Here is a 21372-nt window from a genome sequence, read left to right as displayed (position 1 = left end):
GTCGCTAAACCATTGTAATCACATTGCAGGACATGTTAATGATACCCACCTTTGCTCCTCTGGTAGGCCCCGGCGGAGATCAGTCTTACACTTGGTCTAACAGGGGAAAAAACAGGGTCAACGATTGTCATCATCCCTCAATTATAAACATATCTTGAGAAATAACGTAATCTCGTTTTGTAAACTCATTCTATGAATTACAGATGTAGACTGACCGGCTCCAGATGGGATTATATTCAGGCCGGTAACGCTGTTACACTGTGCAACCAACTGTGACATGTTCTGCTATGGCCCTGCGTTGGTTTGAGTTTGTTGCTGCCAGTACACTGTTGTAGTCCTAGTCAGACATAAATGAGCTAATACTACCATCGCTGCATCCAATATTTATTTGTGCTTCAGACATGGGTTGCTCCTCAGAGGCTAATGTGACTGTTTCGTCTAAATTACACTAATTTAGAGTGGAATGGAAATACGATGACATTGCTAAAGTAGGCAAATAAATAGTAGGAAACAGCTAGCAAAGTTTGTGAAAAAATAGCTACCAATGCTAATGTAAGCTAGTTAAAATACGGTGGTCCCCTCAATCTTAGTTTGCTAGCTAGCGTCAGCTATGATAATGATGATCAAATTATACATAACCAGCAGTCTGTAGTCTAGCAACCGGTATAGTCACCACCACTGGTTGGTCAATCTGTGTAGGGATGTTCAGTCTCAAACCGCCGGGATCCTTTTGATTTGAACGTTTTGGGGGAGACGGAGCCCCATTCTATGGGTTTCTTTTTCTGTCCCGGGTTATCCCGGGTTATCCCTGGCTCCCGGGTTATCCCTGGCTCTGTCCCGGGTTATCCCTGGCTCACTCCTGGGAGGAGTTTGAACCGGGTAAAAAGTGATTTGCGTTCGGTTTGGAACCGGGCTGCCTCCCAGGAGTGAGCCAGGTGCCGCGCTCTGGCCGACGGCAAAGTCGGCTCAAAACAAATAATAATCAGTCACATGGAGTGATGAGTAGGATTCCGTGTTTTCACATGCAGAAGTGACTGCTTTTGATAACGTGTTATCTGCCTTCCCAGTGAAAACTAGTTTTACAATTGAAACACTTATTTTATGGAAAAGTGATGTATGTTTCTGGACGATGCAACTACCTTGCTTGTAGACAACATGACCAAGCAGAGCAGATTAGTTTACTGTTTGATTTGAGAAGGGTGATCTTCCCTCCCTTCTTTGACGCGTTGACGTGTGGTCCATTGTCGGTTCTACGCGGCCAGTGTAATAGGAAGCAAAGTGAGCAGAGGGGCAATTTGCACGTGGAGCTTGGCGAAAGGAGGCATGATATGTTGACATAATTGTATATCCAAACCCAAATCTTAATTTACTCGTTGTGATGAGGTTCCAAACTCAGTTTTAGACTGCCTTTATGACCAAACATTTTCCTATTTACACTCTGTAGTCAATTATGACACTATAATAAATGTTTCTGACTCATATCGATGCCACGTTTTGGTTTTTAGGGGCAGTCGATCTGTAAAGCATTAGGGAAGTTTTGGGTGAGAGTTTGGGAGGGTGTTGTGTATCGTTGGCCAGCAGGTGTCGCCCTATTTCTACTTTCGTTGCCTCTCTTTTTAGGATCTGTGTTTAATCATTTGTGAGTCAATGTTTTAGTAGTGTTTCCTTACCTCGGCTCACCAGCCTGTGTTTCATTCAGACTTACCAATCTGATCCTCTTCCTGATCTTCTACCTCAGCTGAGTCTGGGCCAATACAAACAGTTATGTCACAGTCTGCCCGGGACTAAACCAACACTGTGGAATATCTGACCTCTGTAGTCTTGAATGTGAATTTGAACCACAATCAAAACCCATTTTTAGTTTAGAGTTTGAATAGAACTTTCTCTCTAGATCAGGGCTTTCCAACCCTCTTCCTGGAGAGCTACCGGCCTGTAGGTTTACACTCCAACCCTAATCTAGCGCACCTAATTCTAGACAATTAGCTGGTTGATAAACTGAATCAGGTTAGTCACAACTGGGGTTGGAGCGAAAACCTACTGGAGGGTAGCTCTCCAGGAACAGGGTTGAAGAGCCCTGGTGTAAACCTACAGGAGGGTAACTCTCCAGGAACAGGGTTGAAGAGCCCTGGTGTAAACCTATAGGAGGGTAGCTCTCCAGGAACAGGGTTGGATAAACCTGGTGTAAACCTACAGGAGGGTAGCTCTCCAGGAACAGGGTTGGATAAACCTGGTGTAAACCTACAGGAGGGTAGCTCTCCAGAAACAGGGTTGGAGAACCCTGGTGTAAACCTAATGGGAGTGCGCAACAGAACAGTGTACTGTCTAAACTAAGTTTGTTGTGTTTATGAAATAGTTTTCCTTAATCATAGCTAAAGTTTTTACTGCTACGGATTCCGCGACGCGGTTAGCCTTTACGGCTGGGATCTCAAGTTTGTGTTCCGGATTCCTATTAAGTAGCTGTTAGCTGCTAGCCGTCATGGAAACGGAGCAGGCTAACGCTAGTAGTACTAACCATCTAGTGTTTTTATCCACGACTGGGCACAAATGCTTTAGGTGTGAGATAATTTCCACACAATCACAAGATTAAGATAAGGTGGAACTGAACGATGGACAGGGATTTGTCTGCCCTAAATGCACCACTATCAAGGAACTCAGGGAAGAGATCCACCAGTTGCTCGCTTGGCTGCGAGAAAAGGATTACCTGCTTTCTAAGTACACCAAATTTGCTGTAACCCAGGCAAACCGAATCTCATTTTTAAATGCCTCCTGTAGCAAAACTGTCAATGAGTCAGGAGGCGTTAATCTGTCCCAATTCAACAGATGGATGTTCAGCTCAACTCCACGACCCTGGACTGGAGACTGGACACTCGCAAGGCATAGGAGATCGGGGAGGCAGTCTGGCCACCCTTTATCTATCCGAGAAGATCCGATCCAGCTATCAGAGCTTTGCCCCGAGACGGACCTACCAGCACCGTGAGTCAGCACTGATCCTGGGAGTATATCGCCAGCTGGCGGCTGCCCAGTGGCACCCTCTCCACGACCACCACAGTTCAGCAGGTCGCTGACTCAAGACAGAAGGGTCTCAGGCCATCTTCCACCTTCCTGGGGTTTCCGATGCCATCCGCTGTTGCTGGTACTAAGAGTCGGGCTAGCCTGTCTCAAAGCCCCCCGCCCAAGACGGTCCCAGCCTGCTCCCCCTCTTCCCTCATCGGATTCCATCAAGACCACCATTGTGGACAGCTCGATGGTGAAAGATTTTGGCCTGCCTTCGATCTGTGGACCGACCAAGATCACCTGTCACCCAGGAGCCTGTGTCCATGACAACAACTCCCTCCTGCCCACAGTTCTGGCCAACTACTCTAATATTGACACCATCGTCACTCACATACAGAACTAGTCAACATTTTGGACACATCTACTCATCCCAGGGTTTTATCTTTTATTTTTACTATTTTCTTACATTGTAAAATAATAGTGAAGACATAAACTATGAAATAACACATTGAATCATGTAGTAACCAAAAAATCTCTTATCTCAAATGTAAAATATATTTAAATTTGTCTTTGTCAAAGTAGCCACCCTTTACCTTGATGACTGCTTTGCACACTCTTGGCATTCTCTCAACCAGCTTCACCTGGAATGCTTTTCCAACAGTCTTGAAGGAGTTCCAACTTGTTGGCTGCTTTTCCTTCACTCTTTATTTAAAAAATCATTGTGTGGGGCAATTTAAATTTTTATGTTGACAAAGAGACTGACTCCAAGACCATTGAATTTATGAATATTTTGAGCTTCATGGACTTTCCAACATGTTACTGGGCCCAGCCATAACCACAGCCATACTCTAGACCTGGTTATTACCAAGATGCTTTCTACTGGGCCCACCCATAACCACAGCCATACTCTGAACCTGGTTATTACCAAGAGGCTTTCTACTGGGCCCTCCCATAACCACAGCCATACTCTGGACCTGGTTATTACCAAGGGGCTTTCTACTGGGCCCTCCCATAACCACAGCCATACTCTGGACCTGGTTATTACCAAGGGGCTTTCTACTGGGCCCTCCCATAACCACAGCCATACTCTGAACCTGGTTATTACCAAGGGGCTTTCTACTGGGCCCTCCCATAACCACAGCCATACTCTGAACCTGGTTATTACCAAGGGGCTTTCTACTGGGCCCTCCCATAACCACAGCCATACTCTGAACCTGGTTATTACCAAGGGGCTTTCTACTGGGCCCTCCCATAACCACAGCCATACTCTGAACCTGGTTATTACCAAGGGGCTTTCTACTGGGCCCTCCCATAACCACAGCCATACTCTGAACCTGGTTATTACCAAGGGGCTTTCTACTGGGCCCTCCCATAACCACAGCCATACTCTGAACTTGGTTATTACCAAGGGGCTTTCTACTGGCCCCCCCATAACCGTGGCCATACTCTGGACCTGGTTATTACCAAGGGGCTTTCTACTGGGCCCACCCATAACCACAGCCATACTATAGACCTGGTTATTACCAAGGGGCTTTCTACTGGGCCCACCCATAACCACAGCCATACTCTGATCCTGGTTATTACCAAGGGGCTTTCTCCTGGGCCCACCCATAACCACAGCCATACTCTGGACCTGGATATTACCAAGGGGCTTTCTACTGGGCCCACCCATAACCACAGCCATACTCTGGACCTGGTTATTACCAAGGGGCTTTCTACTGGGCCCACCCATAACCACAGCCATACTCTGGACCTGGTTATTACCAAGGGGCTTTCTACTGGGCCCACCCATAACCACAGCCATACTCTGGACCTGGTTATTACCAAGGGGCTTTCTACTGGGCCCACCCATAACCACAGCCGTACTCCAGACCTGGGTATTACAAAGGGGCTTTCTACTGGACCTGGTTATTACCAAGGGGCTTTCTACTGGGCCCACCCATAACCACAGCCATACTCTGGACCTGGTTATAACCAAGGGGCTTTCTACTGGGCCCACCCGTAACCACAGCCATACTCTGGACCTGGTTATTACCAAGGGACTTTCTACTGGGCCCACCCATAACCACAGCCATACTCTGAACCTGGATATTACCAAGGGGCTTTATATTGACATATCCTCTATTGTTGATGTTGCTTTATCTGATCACCACTGTCTTTTTTACTACCTTGTTGCCCAGAGCAAAGAGGAATACTGAACGTATTATTAAGAAACGCTATCTTACCTCTGAAGTTGCTACAGATTTTGTGTATGAACAATACACCTATTCTGCTTTCCTCTTGTGATGATTTAGTTGATAACTTTAGCAAATGAAGGACAACCATTGATGCCATAGCTCCAGTAAGGTTGAAAAAAGCCACATCCAAATGGGAGAAGCCCCTTGGATGAGTGAGGAAACTAAATCAATTAGAAAAGTGGTGAATGCCAAAGTTGCAGGTCCATTATGATATTCTGAGAGAGCAACTTGGCATATACAGTGCATTCAGAATGTATTCAGCCCCCTTCCCCTTTTCCACATTTTGTTGCGTTACAGCATTATTCTAAAATGGATTAAATAAAATGTTGTCCTCATCAATCTACACACAATACCCCATAATGACAAAGCAAAAACAGGTTTTTAGAAATGTTTGCAAATGTATTAAAAATAAAAACAGAAATACCTTATTTACATAAGTATTCAGACCCTTTGCTATGAGACTCGAAATTGAACTGAGGTGCATCTTGTTTCCATTTATCATCCTTGAGAAGTTTCTACAACTTGATTAGTTCACCTATGGTAAATTCAATTGATTGGACATGATTTGGGAAGGCACACACCTGTCTGCATAAGGTCCCACAGTTGTCAGAGCAAAAACCAAGCCATGAGGTTGAAGGAATTGTCCGTAGAGCTCCGAGACAGGATTGTGTCGAGGCACAGATCTGCGGAAAGGTACCAAAAACTTTCTACAGCATTGAAGGTCCCCAAGAACACAGTGGCCTCCATCATTCTTAAATGGAAGTTTGGAAGTTTGGAACCACAGACTCTTCCTAGAGCTGGCTGTCCAGTCAAACTGAGCAATCAGGGGAGAAGGGCCTTGGTCAGGGAGGTGACCAAGAACCCAGTGGTCACTCTGACAGAGCTCCAGAGTTCCTCTGTGGAGATGGGAGAACCTTCCAGAAGGACAGCCACTCCCCAGTAAAAAGGAACATGACAGCCCGCTTGGAGTTTGCCAAAAGGCACCTAAAGGACTCTGACCATGAGAAACAAGATTCTCTGGTCTGATGAAACCAAGATTAAACTCTTTGGCTTGAATGCCAAGTGTCACGTCTGGAGGAAACCTGGCACCATCCCTATAGTGAAGCATGGTGGAGGCAGCATCATGCTGTGGGGATGTTTTTCAGGGACTGGGACACTAGTCAGGATCAAGGGAAAGATGATCGGAGCAAAGTACTGAGAGATCCTTGATGGAAACCTGCTCCAGAGCGCTCAGGACCCAGACTGGGGAGAAGGTTCACCTTCAAACAGGTCAATGACCCTAAGCACACAGCCAAGACAACACAGGAGTGGCTTCGGGACAAGTCTCTGAATGTCCTTGAGTGGCCCAGCCAGAGCCCAGACTTGAACCCGATTGAACATCTCTGGAGTGACCTGGAAATAGTTGTGCAGCAACGCTCCCCATCCAACCTGACAGAGCTTAAGAGGATCTGCAGAGAAGAATGGGAGAAACTCCCCAAATACAGGTGTGCCAAGCTTGTAGCGTCATACCCAAGAAGATTTGAGGCTGTAATCGCTGCCAAAGGTGCTTCAACAAAGTACTGAGTAAAGGGTCTGAATACTTATGGAAATGTGATATTTCAGTATTTTTATTTTTGCGTTGTCATTATTGGGTATTGTGTGTGTGTGTGTGTGTGTGTGTGTGTGTGTAGATTTGATGAGGGGGGGGAAAACAATGAAATACGTTACAGCCTTATTCTAAAATGTAACAAAGTGTGGAAAAAGTCAAGGTGTCTGAATACTTTCTAAATGCCAGACGGGCTCTAATCTGATCGCTAGTCATTTGAGAGAAATCCTACACCTGCAAACCTACTGTATATGAACTTTCCTCCACGTTGAAATGTGATGCGTTTGCAGCATATTTTAGAGATAAGATAACAAACATTAGGCTGGGTGTCAGTCAAGACCTGATAAGAAGTTTAATATGTGCCTTAGTCTACCACGCAAAGGTACTATGGAGTTATTTTCCCTGGTTGACACAGACATGCTCAGCAAAGTGACATCACAATTTAAGCCTTCTATTTATTACAGAATCTAAACTAACACCTAGGTTTTCTTTCAAAAACAAGGACATTTCTAAGTGACCCCAAACTTTTGAACGGTAGTGTATATGGCTCACAACTTCCTCTCTAACTAAATCAAGAAAAAACAGTTACTTATCGTTTGAGCCAAAGTACAGAGAGAGAATCTCGCCGAACATTTTAATTCACGGGCAATAAAGATAAAACACCAGGTAAAAAAAACCTAGGTGTCATTTTAGATTGTGAACTAAATTTCGAATCACACATGAGGAATGTGACAAAAATAGCTTTTACCGCCTGAGGAACATTGCCAAGGTGCGGCCGTTTCTCTCAGGTTGCTACAGAGAAACTCACCCAGGCTTTTATTACAAGCAGGCTTGACTACTGTAAGGCTCTCCTGTCTGGTCTACCCAAGAAAGCCATTGGTCAACTGCAAAACATACAGAATGCTGCAGCACAGGTACTGACCAAGACCAGACAGAAAGCACATATTACACTGGTTTTAAAGTCTCAACACTGGCTGCCTGTGAGTTTTAGAATTCATTTTAATATTCTTCTATTGGTTTTTAAATCAATCCATGATTGTGCACCCCAGTACATGTCAGACATGCTTTTAAGTTATGTACCCAGTAGGTCCCTTAGGTCCTCTGGCCTTTTAACTATCCCAAAGCCTAGGACCAAGAGGCATGGAGAGGCAGCCTTTAGTTACTATGCCCCCAGCCTCTGGAATAGCCTGCCAGAGGGGGGCTGAAACTGTGAACGTACGGGATCGGGCACAGCCTGCTAGAGGGGGGCTGAAACTGTGAACGTACGGGATCGGGCACAGCCTGCCAGAGGGGGGCTGAAACTGTGGATGTATTTAAGAGATCTTAAAACATACCTTAGCTTTCCTTTTCCTCACTGTGCTTTTTTTAGTCTCCGTTTTTATTGTTGTTCTTTAGTTTGTTTATCCTCTGATGTTTGTTGTGAATATTTCTTTTTATTTTCATTTGTTTTTATTCATTTTTCCCATGTCTGAAATGTGTTGTATAAATAAAGCTTGATTTTGATTTGGTAGCTCTGCTGTAGATCTACTATTTGACTTGGTAAAAGAAGCAGTCCTCATCTCATCCGCGTTCCTTCATCAGCGCTGTAGCTTTGTCTAATCATCACCATTAACGCTGACAGGTCATTTAGCAGGACCCGGTGGGTGCTGTGCCAGTGTTTCTGTGTGACGGATGGTTCCTGGCACAGAGCTGTAAACCATGGATATGGTGTTTTTAGAAACATAGTATATATTACCGTGAGACCGCAATACATCTATTGAGAAATCGAATCATGTACACAGACAGACGTGTTCCATTTTTCTGTCTGTTCTTCCCTCCCTTTAATACAGGTAGGAGGGGAGGAATGTGACCGGCCGTTGACCCTGATGGTTAACATCTGACCAGTTAGTTCCCCAGTGTTCAGTTCTCCTACAGGTTATTAAAGCTCAGGGGTTAATGCAGGGTCGCTGAGAGGTCAGAGGGTAGAAGGAGCTCTGGGTGCACTCTGTACAGACAGTACCACTGAGGAAAGGGGGAACGCTTTTTGAGAGGGACCAGACAGTAGCACTGGGGAAGAGGGGCTGCTGATAATAGCCAGACTGACTCCCAGCTGTCACAGGTGACCAAGCGCTCTGTTGTTTTTGTGGTTAGCGACTGGCGAGGAATACCGAAACACACAGCTTATTATTTAATAACAGCTTAGTAAAGGGTACAGTATATAATCTAAGTGTTGTTTGTCCCCTCCTAACAGGTGGTCCGTTGGTGCTGTGCCAGCCGGCCCAGGTGCTGCAGATCCACACGCCACAGGCAGTCACCGGGCACCTGGTTACCATGCCATCATTGACCCAAGAGAGGCCCGCCCCCATTGCAGTCACACTCCACAGCCCTGGCTCTGACGAAGATGTAAGTGTCTGCTGTGTGTGTGAGCGAGAGTGCGTGTGTCCTACATGTCTGTGTTTGATCATGCTCATATGCCTCTGATTTCATTCTCCTTTCCACAACAATGGAAGACTGTATCTCACTCTGTGGTGCTAGTTCCTCTTCACTTCAGTTCATTGATTTTTAATTCCTGGGTGAAATACGAAAACACAAAATGGCAGCTAGAAAAACTAGCCACCATTATTATTTATGATGCTGTCAGTCTTTTTTCTAGACTGACAGAAACTAGATTTGCAGCATCCAGGATTGGCATACAGCTGAGCTTAACTTCTATGGGCTACGTGGGATGCTAGCGTCCCACCCGCGGTACACACTATCAACAGCCAGTGAAATATCAGGGCACGAAATACGAAACAGCAAAAATCTCATTTTCTCAATCAACTATTTTACACCATTTTAAAGAAACTTCTCATTAATCTAACCACATTGCCCGATTTTCAAAAAGGCTTTACGGCGAAAGCATAACATTAGATTATGTTAGGACATAAACTTAAAGAAAAACCACACAGCCATTTTCCAAGCAAGGGCATGCATCACAAAAACCAAAAATACAGCTAAAATATTCACTAACCTTTTGATCTTCATCAGATGGCACTCATAGGACTTCATGTTACACAATACATGTATGTTTTGCTCGATAAAGTTCATATTTATATTCAAAAACCCCATTTTACATTGGCGCGTGATGTTCAGAAAATGTATTCCCACCAAAACTCCCGCTGAATGAGCACATCAATTTACAAAAATACTCATCATAAACGTTGATAAAATTTACAACAGTTATTGAAAGAATTATAGATATACTTCTCCTTAATGCAACCGCTGTGTCAGATTTTAAAATAGCTTTACGGAGAAAGCACATTTTTCAATATTCTGAGTACATAGCTCAGCCATCAAAGCAAGCTATACAGATACCCGCCAACTAAACTCAGAATTAGTATTATAAATATTCTCTTACCTTTGCTGGTCTTCGTCAGAATGCACTCCCAGGACTCCTACTTCCACAAGAAATGTTCTTTTTGTTCGAAATACTCCATATTTATGTCCAAATACCTCCGTTTTGTTCGTGCGTTCAGATCACTATCCAAAGGCATAATATGCAGACACAAAGTCAAATGGTTCCATTACCGTTCGTAGAAACATGTCAAACGTTGTTTACGATCAATCCTTAGGGTCTTTTTAACATAAAACGTCGATAATATTCCAACCGGACAATAGCGTATTCATTACAGAGGAAAAAGAAGGAACGGCGCGCCAAACGTCCCCACGCAGTAAACAACTCACTGGTCCCAGGCAGTCCACTCATTGACTGAGCTCCTATTTTCTGCTCAGTAACAGGAGAAGGATGAAACACGTTTCTAAAGGTTGTTGACAGCCAATGGAAGCCTTAGGAAGTGCAACGTGACCCCACAGACACTGTCGTTTCGATAGGGATTCAAAAGAAGAACTACAGTTCTCAGATTTCCCACTTCCTGGTTGGATTTTTCTAAGGTTTTTGCCTGCCATATGAGTTCTGTTATACTCGCAGACATCATTCAAACAGTTTTAGAAACTTCAGAGTGTTTTCTATCCAAATCTACTAATAATATGCAAATATTTGACTCTGGGCCCGAGTATTAGGCAGTTTACTCTGGGCACGCTTTTCATCTGAAAATGATAATACTGCCCCCTATACCTTAAAAAGTTAATGTCAAATCAAATTGTATTAGTCGCATGCGCCGAATACAACAGGTGTAGACCTAACAGTGAAATGCTTACTTACGAGCCCCTAACCAACAGTGCAGTTTAAAAAAATATGGTTAAGAAATAAAAGTAACAAGTAGTTAAAGAGCAGCAGTAAAATAACAATAGCGAGACTATATACAGGGTGTTATGGTACAGAGTCAATGTGGAGGCTATATACAGGGGGTACCGGTACAGAGTCAATGTGGAGGCTATATACAGGGTGTTATGGTACAGAGTCAATGTGGAGGCTATATACAGGGGGTACCGGTACAGAGTCAATGTGGAGGCTATATACAGGGGTGTACTGGTACAGAGTCAATGTGGAGGCTATATACAGGGGGTACCGGTACAGAGTCAATGTGGAGGCTATATACAGGGGGTACCGGTACAGAGTCAATGTGGGGGCTATATACAGGGGGTACCGGTACAGAGTCAATGTGTAGGGACACCAGTTAGTCAAGGTAATTGAGGTAATATGTACATGTAGGTAGAGTTATTAAAGTGACTATGCATAGATAATAAACAGAGAGTAGCAGCAGCGTTAACCTCTCTAGTACATGTGGGACGAACTCGTCCCACCTACGTAACAGCTACTGAAATCCAGTGGCGCGATTTTTGAATCGTTAGAAATGCTATAACTTCAATTTCTCAAACATATGACTATTTCACAGCTATTTAAAGACAAGAATCTCGTTAATCTAACCCCACTGTCCGATTTCAAAAAGGCTTTACAACAAAAGCAAAACATTAGATTATGTTAGCAGAGTACCCAGCCAGAAATAATCACACAGCCATTTTTCAAGCTAGCATATCATGTCACATAAACCCAAACCACAGCTAAATGCAGCACTAACCTTTTATAATCTTCATCAGATGACACACCTAGGACATTGTGTTATACAATACATGCATGTCTGTTCAATCAAGTTCATATTTATATCAAAAACCAGCTTTTTACATTAGCATGTGACGTTCAGAAAAAGCATAACCACCGCAAACTTCCGGTGAATTTACTAACAGTTTGCTAAATTACTCACGATAAACGTTCACAAAAAGCATAACAATTATTTTAAGAATTATAGATACATTACCCCTCTATGCACTCGATATGTCCGATTTTAAAATAGCTTTTCGGATGAAGCACATTTTGCAATAATGTAAGTACATAGCCCGGCGTTACAGGGCTAGCTATTTAGATACCCACCCAGTTCAGCCTCCACCAAAATCACATTTCCTATAAGAAAAATGTTCTTACCTTGCTTGTTCTTCATCAGAATACACTGCCAGGACTTCTACTTCAATAACAAATGTTGGTTTGGTCCCAAATAATCCATCGTTATGTTCCAACAGCGACGTTTTGTTCGTGAGTTCTAGAATGCTTTTTCGCGGTGTCGCGCATGGCGCATTGGCGTGTCAAAAATGTCTAAATATTCCATTACCGTACTTCGAAGCATGTCAACCGCTGTTTAAAACCAATTTTTATGCCATTTATGTCATAGAGAAGTGTTAATATTCCGACCGGGAGTATGCATTGAGCCTAAACAGCCGAATAAAATTTCTCCTCAGAAGCGACTCATGCACGCGCATCATTGAAAGGTCCTCCGAGCATCCACTTACAAAAGGCGATAATATATTTCAACCTGAGGTTCCCTCGTAAACCTTCAGTTATTTCGCGGGCTCTGAGAGCCTATTGGAGCCCTGGGAATTGTCACGTTACAGCTAAGATCCTTACTTTTCAATAAAAAGAGGTAAGACGCACGACTCCTTGTCAGACAGGGTACTTCCTGCTTGAAACCTTGTCAGGTTTTTGCCTGCCATAGGAGTTCTGTTATACTCACAGACACCATTCAAACAGTTTTAGAAAATTCAGAGTGTTTTCTATCCAAACCTGAACAATAATATGCATATTCTAGCTTCTGAGTTGGTGTAGGAGGCCGTTAAAAATGGGAACATATTTTTTCCAAAATTCTCAATACTGCCCCCTATACCAAACAGGTTAAGGGGGGGGCAGCAATTCAAATCATTTGGGTAGCCATTTGGTTAGATGTTCAGGAGTCTTATGGCTTGGGGGTAGAAGCTGTTTAGAAGCCTCTCGGACCTAGACTTGGCTATCCAGTACCGGTGGCAGTGCGGTAGCAGAGAGCACAATCTATGGTGGCTGGAGTCTTTGGAGTCTTTGACAATTTTTAGGGCATTCCTCTGACACCGCCTGGTATAGAGGTTCTGGGTGGCAGGAAGCTTGGCCCCAGTAATGTACTGGGCCATACGCACTACCCTCTGTAGTGCCTTGCGGTTGGAGGCCGAGTAGTTGCCATACCAGGCAGTGATGCAACCCGTCAGGATGCTCTCGATGGTGCAGCTGTAGAACCTTTTGAGGATCTGAGGACCCATGCCAAATCTTTTCAGTCTCCTGAGGGGGAATAGGTTTTGTTGTGCTTGGACCATGTTAGTTTGTTGGTGATGTGGACACACCAATGAACTTGAAGCTCTCAACCTGCTCCACTACAGCCCCGTCGATGAGAATGGGTGCGTGCTTGGTCCTCCTTTTCCTGTAGTCCACAATCATCTCCTTTCTCTTGATCACGTTGAGAGAGAGGTTGTTGTCCTGGCACCACACGGCCAGGTCTCTGACCTCCTCCCTATAGGCTCGTTGTTGTCGGGGATCAGGCCTACCACTGTTGTCATCGGCCAACTTAATGATGGTGTTGGAGTCGTGTCTGGCCGTGCAGTCATGAGTGAACAGGGAGTACAGGAGGGGACTGAGCACGCACCCCTGAGGGGCCCCGGTGTTGAGGATCAGCGTGGCGGATCTGTTGTTACCTACCCTCACCACCTGGGGGGCGGCCTGTCAGGAAGTCCAGGATCCAGTTGCAGAGGGAGGTGTTTAGTCCCAGAGTCTTTAGCTTAGTGATGAGCTTTGAGGGCACTATGGTGTTGAACGCTGAGCTGTAGTCAATGAATAGCGTTCTCATATAGGTGTTCCTTTAGTCCAGGTGTGAAAGGGAAGTGTGGAGTGCAATAGAAATTGCATCATCTGTGGATCTGTTGGGGCGGTATGCAAATTGGAGTGGGTCTAGGGTTTCTGGGATAAAGGTGTTGATGTGAGCCATGACCAGCTTTTCAAAGCACTTCATAGCTACAGACGTGAATGCTACGCGGCGGTGTGTAATGTGAATCCACATTAACTGTACAGCGTACAGGAAATGCACCCAGTCTACAGTATACCATTGTTGATGATTCACTTCATCGTCCTAAAGATGTTTCTTCAGTCTCAGAAGTTGTTTGTTCCATTCTGTGTCCCGCCTCTTGATGTTCAGTATAGGTGACGATTACAAAATGACAGTCTGTTGTAGTAATGAACAGCTGGCTACAGTCAGAATGTGTTGCAGTAATGGAACAGCTGGCTACAGTCAGAATATGTTGCAGTAATGGAATGGTAAAACAGCGGGCTACAGTCAGTCAGAATGTGTTGCGGTAATGGAACAGCCGGCTACAGTCAGAATGTGTTGCAGTAATGGAACAGCTGGCTACAGTCAGAATGTGTTGTAGTAATGGAACAGCTGGCTACAGTCAGAATGTGTTGCAGTAATGGAACAGCTGGCTACAGTCAGAATGTGTTGCAGTAATGGAACAGCTGGCTACAGTCAGAATGTGTTGCAGTAATGGAACAGCTGGCTACAGTCAGAATGTGTCGCAGTAATGGAACAGCTGGCTACAGTCAGAATGTGTCGCAGTAATGGAACAGCTGGCTACAGTCAGAATGTGTTGCAGTAATGGAACAGCTGGCTACAGTCAGAATGTGTTGTAGTAATGGAACAGCTGGCTACAGTCAGAATGTGTTGCAGTAATGGAACAGCTGGCTACAGTCAGAATGTGTTGTAGTAATGGAACAGCTGGCTACAGTCAGAATGTGTTGTAGTAATGGAACAGCTGGCTACAGTCAGAATGTGTTGCAGTAATGGAACAGCTGGCTACAGTCAGAATGTGTTGCAGTAATGGAACAGCTGGCTACAGTCAGAATGTGTTGCAGTAATGGAACAGCTGGCTACAGTCAGAATGTGTTGCAGTAATGGAACAGCTGGCTACAGTCAGAATGTGTTGTAGTAATGGAACAGCTGGCTACAGTCAATGTGTTGCAGTAATGAACAGCTGGCTACAGTCAGAATGTGTTGCAGTAATGGAACAGCGGGCTACAGTCAGAATGTGTTGCAGTAATGGAACAGCTGGCTACAGTCAGAATGTGTTGCAGTAATGGAACAGCTGGCTACAGTCAGAATGTGTCGCAGTAATGGAACAGCTGGCTACAGTCAGAATGTGTTGTAGTAATGGAATGGTAAAACAGCAGACTACAGTCAGAATGTGTTGCAGTAATGGAACAGCTGGCTACAGTCAATGTGTTGCGGTAATGGAACAGCTGGCTACAGTCAATGTGTTGCGGTAATGGAACAGCTGGCTACAGTCAGAATGTGTTGTAGTAATGGAACAGCTGGCTACAGTCAGAATGTGTTGCAGTAATGGAACAGCTGGCTACAGTCAGAATGTGTTGCTGTAATGGAACAGCTGGCTACAGTCAGAATATGTTGCAGTAATGGAACAGCTGGCTACAGTCAGAATGTGTTGCTGTAATGGAACAGCTGGCTACAGTCAGAATATGTTGCAGTAATGGAATGGTAAAACAGCGGGCTACAGTCAGTCAGAATGTGTTGCGGTAATGGAACAGCCGGCTACAGTCAGAATGTGTTGCAGTAATGGAACAGCTGGCTACAGTCAGAATGTGTTGCAGTAATGGAACAGCTGGCTACAGTCAGAATGTGTTGTAGTAATGGAACAGCTGGCTACAGTCAGAATGTGTTGCAGTAATGGAATGGTAAAACAGCTGGCTACACTCAGTTGGAGGAAATATCAGGTGACAGGTCAAAGGGGTGGTGTCCTTCCAGTGCTTTTATGTTTCACTAGGGTGATGTAAGGACAGCTGCAACACATACACACGTACACACTAGTGACCTCCTGCGGTGTCTACACACTATCCCAGTCATCGCAGGGCGGTGTAATTGCCAGTACTGAGAAGTCCTACACACCGCACTACACTGGTTTCAGCTCAGACAAGGTATTATTTCACTTCAGCAGAGGCCGTCCAAAAGACGCAAACCAGGCACAAACAAAACAAGAATAGTCAGTTATAGCTTATTTTTTTGGTTTATACTAGCCAGTGGTTTCTCAGTAAAAGTCCTCTGTGTCTTTTGTGCTGGTTTCGTTTTAGGGGGCAGCTTTCATTATTCTCTATTAAAAGCTAAGGGATAGTTTTTGTTTCTTTTGATCTTTTTGTTACTATGTTGTAAACTCATTTGAAAATGGCGGCTTACGCACAGTTCAAACGCCAAATTTATGGCGAGTCAAACTTGAATAGAAATGAAGTGGGCTGGCACGTTTAAAAGCTTTTCTTGACATACCGAATGGTTTCATACAACCACTCTCAACCTCGTTGGGTTTTGGGTCGAATTCAGGCATAACAGCGACCTCTCACAGAAGTCCTCCACCTGCTAATCCGAGGCCATGGTTGTGCTTCCGTTGTGGGTGTGATAGAGATGCAACCTTTCATTTGCATGCAATTAACATATATTAACATGCATTAGCATTTCTCCCGACAGTGGAAGAACTTCTCTGGCGCGCTGCATCAAACAGAGGCGTACTTCAGCAGCACTGCACAGGAAGAGTGGAAGAGACTCACACTATTGTTTCAGATGGCACTTTAACTTCTTCCAAAGAGAAAGTGACTTATTTTTTATATTCAGTGTTCGATAGAGCGCTGTTTGAACTCGGGCTTATTGCTTTTAGATTGGTCTTGGTTTCTAGAAGGGTCCTTCATATAGCCAGCAGGTAGTAAAAGATCATTCCTGTGGCTGTGAGGACCAGTAATTCCTTACAGTAACCACCACTTGCAACAGCCCTTGTGGTTTTCACAAGGATCTTTCGGAAGCACACATCCTCTGTCTCTCTCTCTGTTTCTCTCTGTCTCTCGCTCTCTCTCTCTCTTTCTCTGTGTGTCTCTCTGTGTCTGTGTCTCTCTGTGTCTGTGTCTCTCTGTGTCTGTGTCTCTCTGTGTCTGTGTCTCTCTGTGTCTGTGTCTCTCTGTGTCTGTGTCTCTCTGTGTCTGTGTCTTTGTCTGTGTGTCTCTGTCTGTGTGTCTCTGTCTGTGTGTCTCTGTCTGTGTGTCTCTCTCTCAATTCAATTCGCTTTATTGGCATGACGTAACAATGTACATATTGCCAAAGGATATTTACAATATAAAAATGAGAATCAAAATTGTCAACGGGGCAACAGTAATAACAATAACCAAGGGTCAAAATAACCATACATTGAACAATAACAATAATTATACAGTAGAGGACATGTGCAGGTTGATTGGTCTGGTGGTGAGTTTTAAATGAAATGAGAATGGTTCAATTTTCTTTCTCTTTCTTTCTCTTTCTTTCTCTCTCTCTCTCTCTTTCTTTCTTTCAATTCGCTTTATTGGCATGACGTAACAATGTACATATTGCCAAAGCTTACTTTGCATATTTACAATATAAAAATAAATAAAAATGAGAATCAAAAATTGTCAACGGGACAACAGTAACAACAATAACCAACGGTCAATATAACCATACATTCAACAATAACAATAATCATACAGTTGAGGACATGTGCAGGTTGATTAGCAATGTAGTGCGCTGCCAACACACAGCTCTCTGTGTCCTCCCCCAACAGGACAGGTAGCCTATCCTCATCAGAGAGGTCTTTAAACCTTGAATAAGGGTTTCAAATTTGGGGAAATGACACTCTCTAATTGTTTTATATTTTTGACATTTTGTCAGGAAATGCAGCTCCGTCTCAGGTTCTGCTGTTGTACAGTGGTTGCACAGCCTTTCCTCTACAGGGAGCCAGGTTTTCCTGTGTCTACCCTTCTCAATGGCAAGGCTGTGCTCACTGAGCCTGTACTTTGTCAAGGTTTTTCTAAGGTTTTGATCAGTAACCATGGTCAAATAGTTAGCCACGGTGTACTGTCCATTTAGGGCCAGATAGCACTGCATTTTGCTTTGTGCTTCTGTTTCCCAATAAGTAATGTAGTTTTGTTTTGACTGTTGTAATTTGTTTTATTCTGATTGGATGTTCTGGTCCTGAGGCTTCAGTGTGTTAGTAGAACAGGTTTATGAACTCAGCCCCAGGACCAGCTGGATGAGGGTCCTGAGGCTTCAGTGTGTTAGTAGAACAGGTTAGTGAACTCAGCCCCAGGACCAGCTGGATGAGGGTCCTGAGGCTTCAGTGTGTTAGTAGAACAGGTTTGTGAACTCAGCCCCAGGACCAGCTGGATGAGGGTCCTGAGGCTTCAGTGTGTTAGTAGAACCGGTTTGTGAACTCAGCCCCAGGACCAGCTGGATGAGGGTCCTGAGGCTTCAGTGTGTTAGTAGAACAGGTTTGTGAACTCAGCCCCAGGACCAGCTGGATGAGGGTCCTGAGGCTTCAGTGTGTTAGTAGAACAGGTTTGTGAACTCAGCCCCAGGACCAGCTGGATGAGGGTCCTGAGGCTTCAGTGTGTTAGTAGAACAGGTTTGTGAACTCAGCCTCAGGACCAGCTGGATGAGGGGACTCTTTTCTTTGCTCAGCTCTTGACATTGCAGGGCTTGGTAATGATATGAGAGGGGGTCACTGCATTTTAGATTACAAAACTGAATTCCTCTTTTTTGAGTTTTTATTATTAGTGGATATTGGCCTAATTCTGCCCTGCATGAATTGTTTGTAGTTTTCCTCTGGACATGTAGGAGAATCTTACAGAACTCTGCATGCAGGGTTTCAATGGGGTGTTTGTCCCATTTGATGAAATCTTGTTTTGCAAGTGGATCCCACACCTCGCTGTAATAAAGTGCAATTGGTTCAATGACATATTCAATTAGTTTTAGCCACATTTTAATAGGTATTTCAAGTTGAATTTGTTTTTTAATGGCGTAGAATGCCCTGCGTGCTTTCTCTCTCAGTTCATTCACTGCCTCATTAAGGTGTCCAGTTGAGCTTATTTTTAAACCAATTGAAATTATTTTTTAGCCAATTGAAATTTTGCACTAGTGAGTTTGAGCATCTCATTTATGATGCCATCAGGTCCGCAGGCTTTTTAAAATCTGAGGGCCTGAAGTTTCTTATAGAGCTCCTGGTCAGTATTTGGGGAGTCCAATGGATTTTGATTGTCCTTTATAGCGTTTTCTAATCCATTCAACTTCTCATGAATTTGGCGTTGTTCTGCGTTTTGTGTCAATTTGAACGGTGTTGTAGAGTGTTTTTAAAATGGGTTGTCCATATGTCACCATTTTGTATCGCTAATTCCTTTTTGTTTAGATTTTTTTCGTTATTTCCAAATTTACCAGAAGTTGTTTGTGTTTATGGACTCCTCAACTAGTGTCAGCTGCTTGCTGTTGTACTATGCTTTTTTGGTTCTGAGTGTACGTTTCTAGAGTTTTAAAGTCTCACAGTAATGAAGGAGTAATTCACCATTATTTGGGTCTCTGTGCTTTTGGTTGGATAGTGTTCTAAGTTTTTCTTCATAATTTTACAATCTGCATCAAACCAGTTGTTATCTGTGGTCTTTTTTGTTTTGTTTTTATTAATTTCAATTGTGCTTCTTTTGCCATTTGCCTGAATATATAGTTGATGTTTTTTACTGCTAGATTGATGCCTTCTTTCCTGTGAGTGAATGTGGTTTCCAGAAAGTTATTCAAGAGTGTTTGGATATTTTGGTTCCAGGTTGCTTTCTGGTATTCTTCTGTGCTGTTTTGGGCCCATCTGTATGAATTTCTGATGTTGTACAGCTTACTGGGCTGTGAATGTGTGGTTGTTTCCAGGTCTGTTCTTTTGAGGAACAACGTAATTTGGCTGTGATCAGACAGAGGTGTTAGTGGCTTGACAGTGAATGAGCTGAGAGAGAAAGGGTCCATGTCTGTGATCATATAGTCTACTGTACTGTGGCCAAGAGGTGAGCAGTAGGTGAATCTCCCCAAAGAGTCCCCCCGTAACCTACCATTGCCAAAGTACAGACCCAGACTTCTACAGAGCTGTAAAAGATCCCTTCTGTTTTGTTGACGGTGCTGTCACTGTTGTTTCTATGGGGGAGATGAAGACAGTTAGAAACAGTATGACCTGTAATAAAGCTGTCCCCTCGTGTGCTCGTTAGATCAGGTAGTGTTCCTGTGCGCGCATTTGTGTCCCCACAGATGAGCACATTTCCCTGGGCCTGGAAATGGCACGTCTCTTCCTCAAGGGTGGGGAAGATCTCCTCTGAGTAATATGGGGATTCTGAGGGGGGGATATATATTGCGCAAAGGAACACTTTTTTTTCTGTCAGTACGATTATTTTTTTCAGTTTTAACCAAATGTGATATTTACCAATTTTGAGGGGAGCAATTAGATGTTGTAGTTTGGATTTGTACCAAATGATCAGTCATCCAGAGTCTCTGCCTCTATTGACAGAGCTGTGTTTCTGTGATGGCACAATGACCTCTCTGTAGCCTGTGGGACAGTGAGTGACAACGTCAGCCTTACACCATGTCTCCTGCAGAATGATGACGTCAACATCTTTAAGATTTTTGTTGAACTCCAGTGCTAAACTCTTCAGTCCAAAGGTTGATGAGTTTAGGCCCTGAATGTTCCACATGCTAACTGACAGGTTGATGAGTTTAGACCCTGAATGTTCCACATGCTAACTGATAGGTTGATGAGTTTAGGCCCTGAATGTTCCACATGCTAACTGATAGTGATTTCATGTTGCAAAAAGAAAGAATAGCAGTCAGAAATACAGTAACTACTAACTAATACGTTGTTAAGAGATGAACAGGATAACAGCTAAAAACAATGTTTTTATATATATATATATATATATACCTATTAATTGAACAACTAACTTTTAGTACTGTGTGTGTGTGTGTGCAGATGTATTGGAGGAGCTGTTTAAAACGTTTTAGTGACAGGGGGGCAGTATTCGGAAATTCGGATGAATGACGTGCCCAAATTAAACTGCCTACTACTCGGGCTCAGAACGTAGGATATACATATTATTAGTAGATTTTGATATAAAACACTCTGAAGTTTCTAAAACTGTTTGAATGATGTCTGTGAGTGTAACAAAACCTATATGGCAGACAAAAACCTGAGGAAAGAAATCCAACCAGGAAGTGAGTTGTAGTTCTATCTAATCGCTATTCAAACTACAGTGTCTGTGGGGTCATTTTGCACTTCCTAAGGCTTCCATTGGCTGTCAGCAGCCTTTAGAAACTTGTTTCATCCGTCTACTGCTACTGGCAGTGGACTGCCTGGGACCAGTGAGTTGTTTACTGCGTGGGCACGTTGGCATGCCTCTCCTTCTTTTTCCTCTGTAATGAATACGCTATT

At 43.8% G+C, this 21372-nt stretch overlaps 1 protein-coding gene across 1 annotated transcript in view; it reads left to right on the top strand.

Moving 5' to 3' along the window:
- atf6 (activating transcription factor 6) overlaps nt 1-21372 on the top strand; it is a 105098-nt gene that overhangs the window by 14336 nt on the left and 69390 nt on the right. Inside the window, exon 7 of the mRNA XM_029708220.1 lies at nt 9047-9198. Coding sequence (XP_029564080.1) covers nt 9047-9198 — 152 coding nt within the window. The remainder of the gene's footprint in view (nt 1-9046; nt 9199-21372) is intronic.

Source organism: Salmo trutta, chromosome 22, assembly GCF_901001165.1.
Source record: "Salmo trutta chromosome 22, fSalTru1.1, whole genome shotgun sequence".
NCBI lineage: Eukaryota > Metazoa > Chordata > Actinopteri > Salmoniformes > Salmonidae > Salmo > Salmo trutta.
Note: the sequence above shows the minus strand (reverse complement) of the source record. Positions and strands in the feature narration are given on the sequence as shown.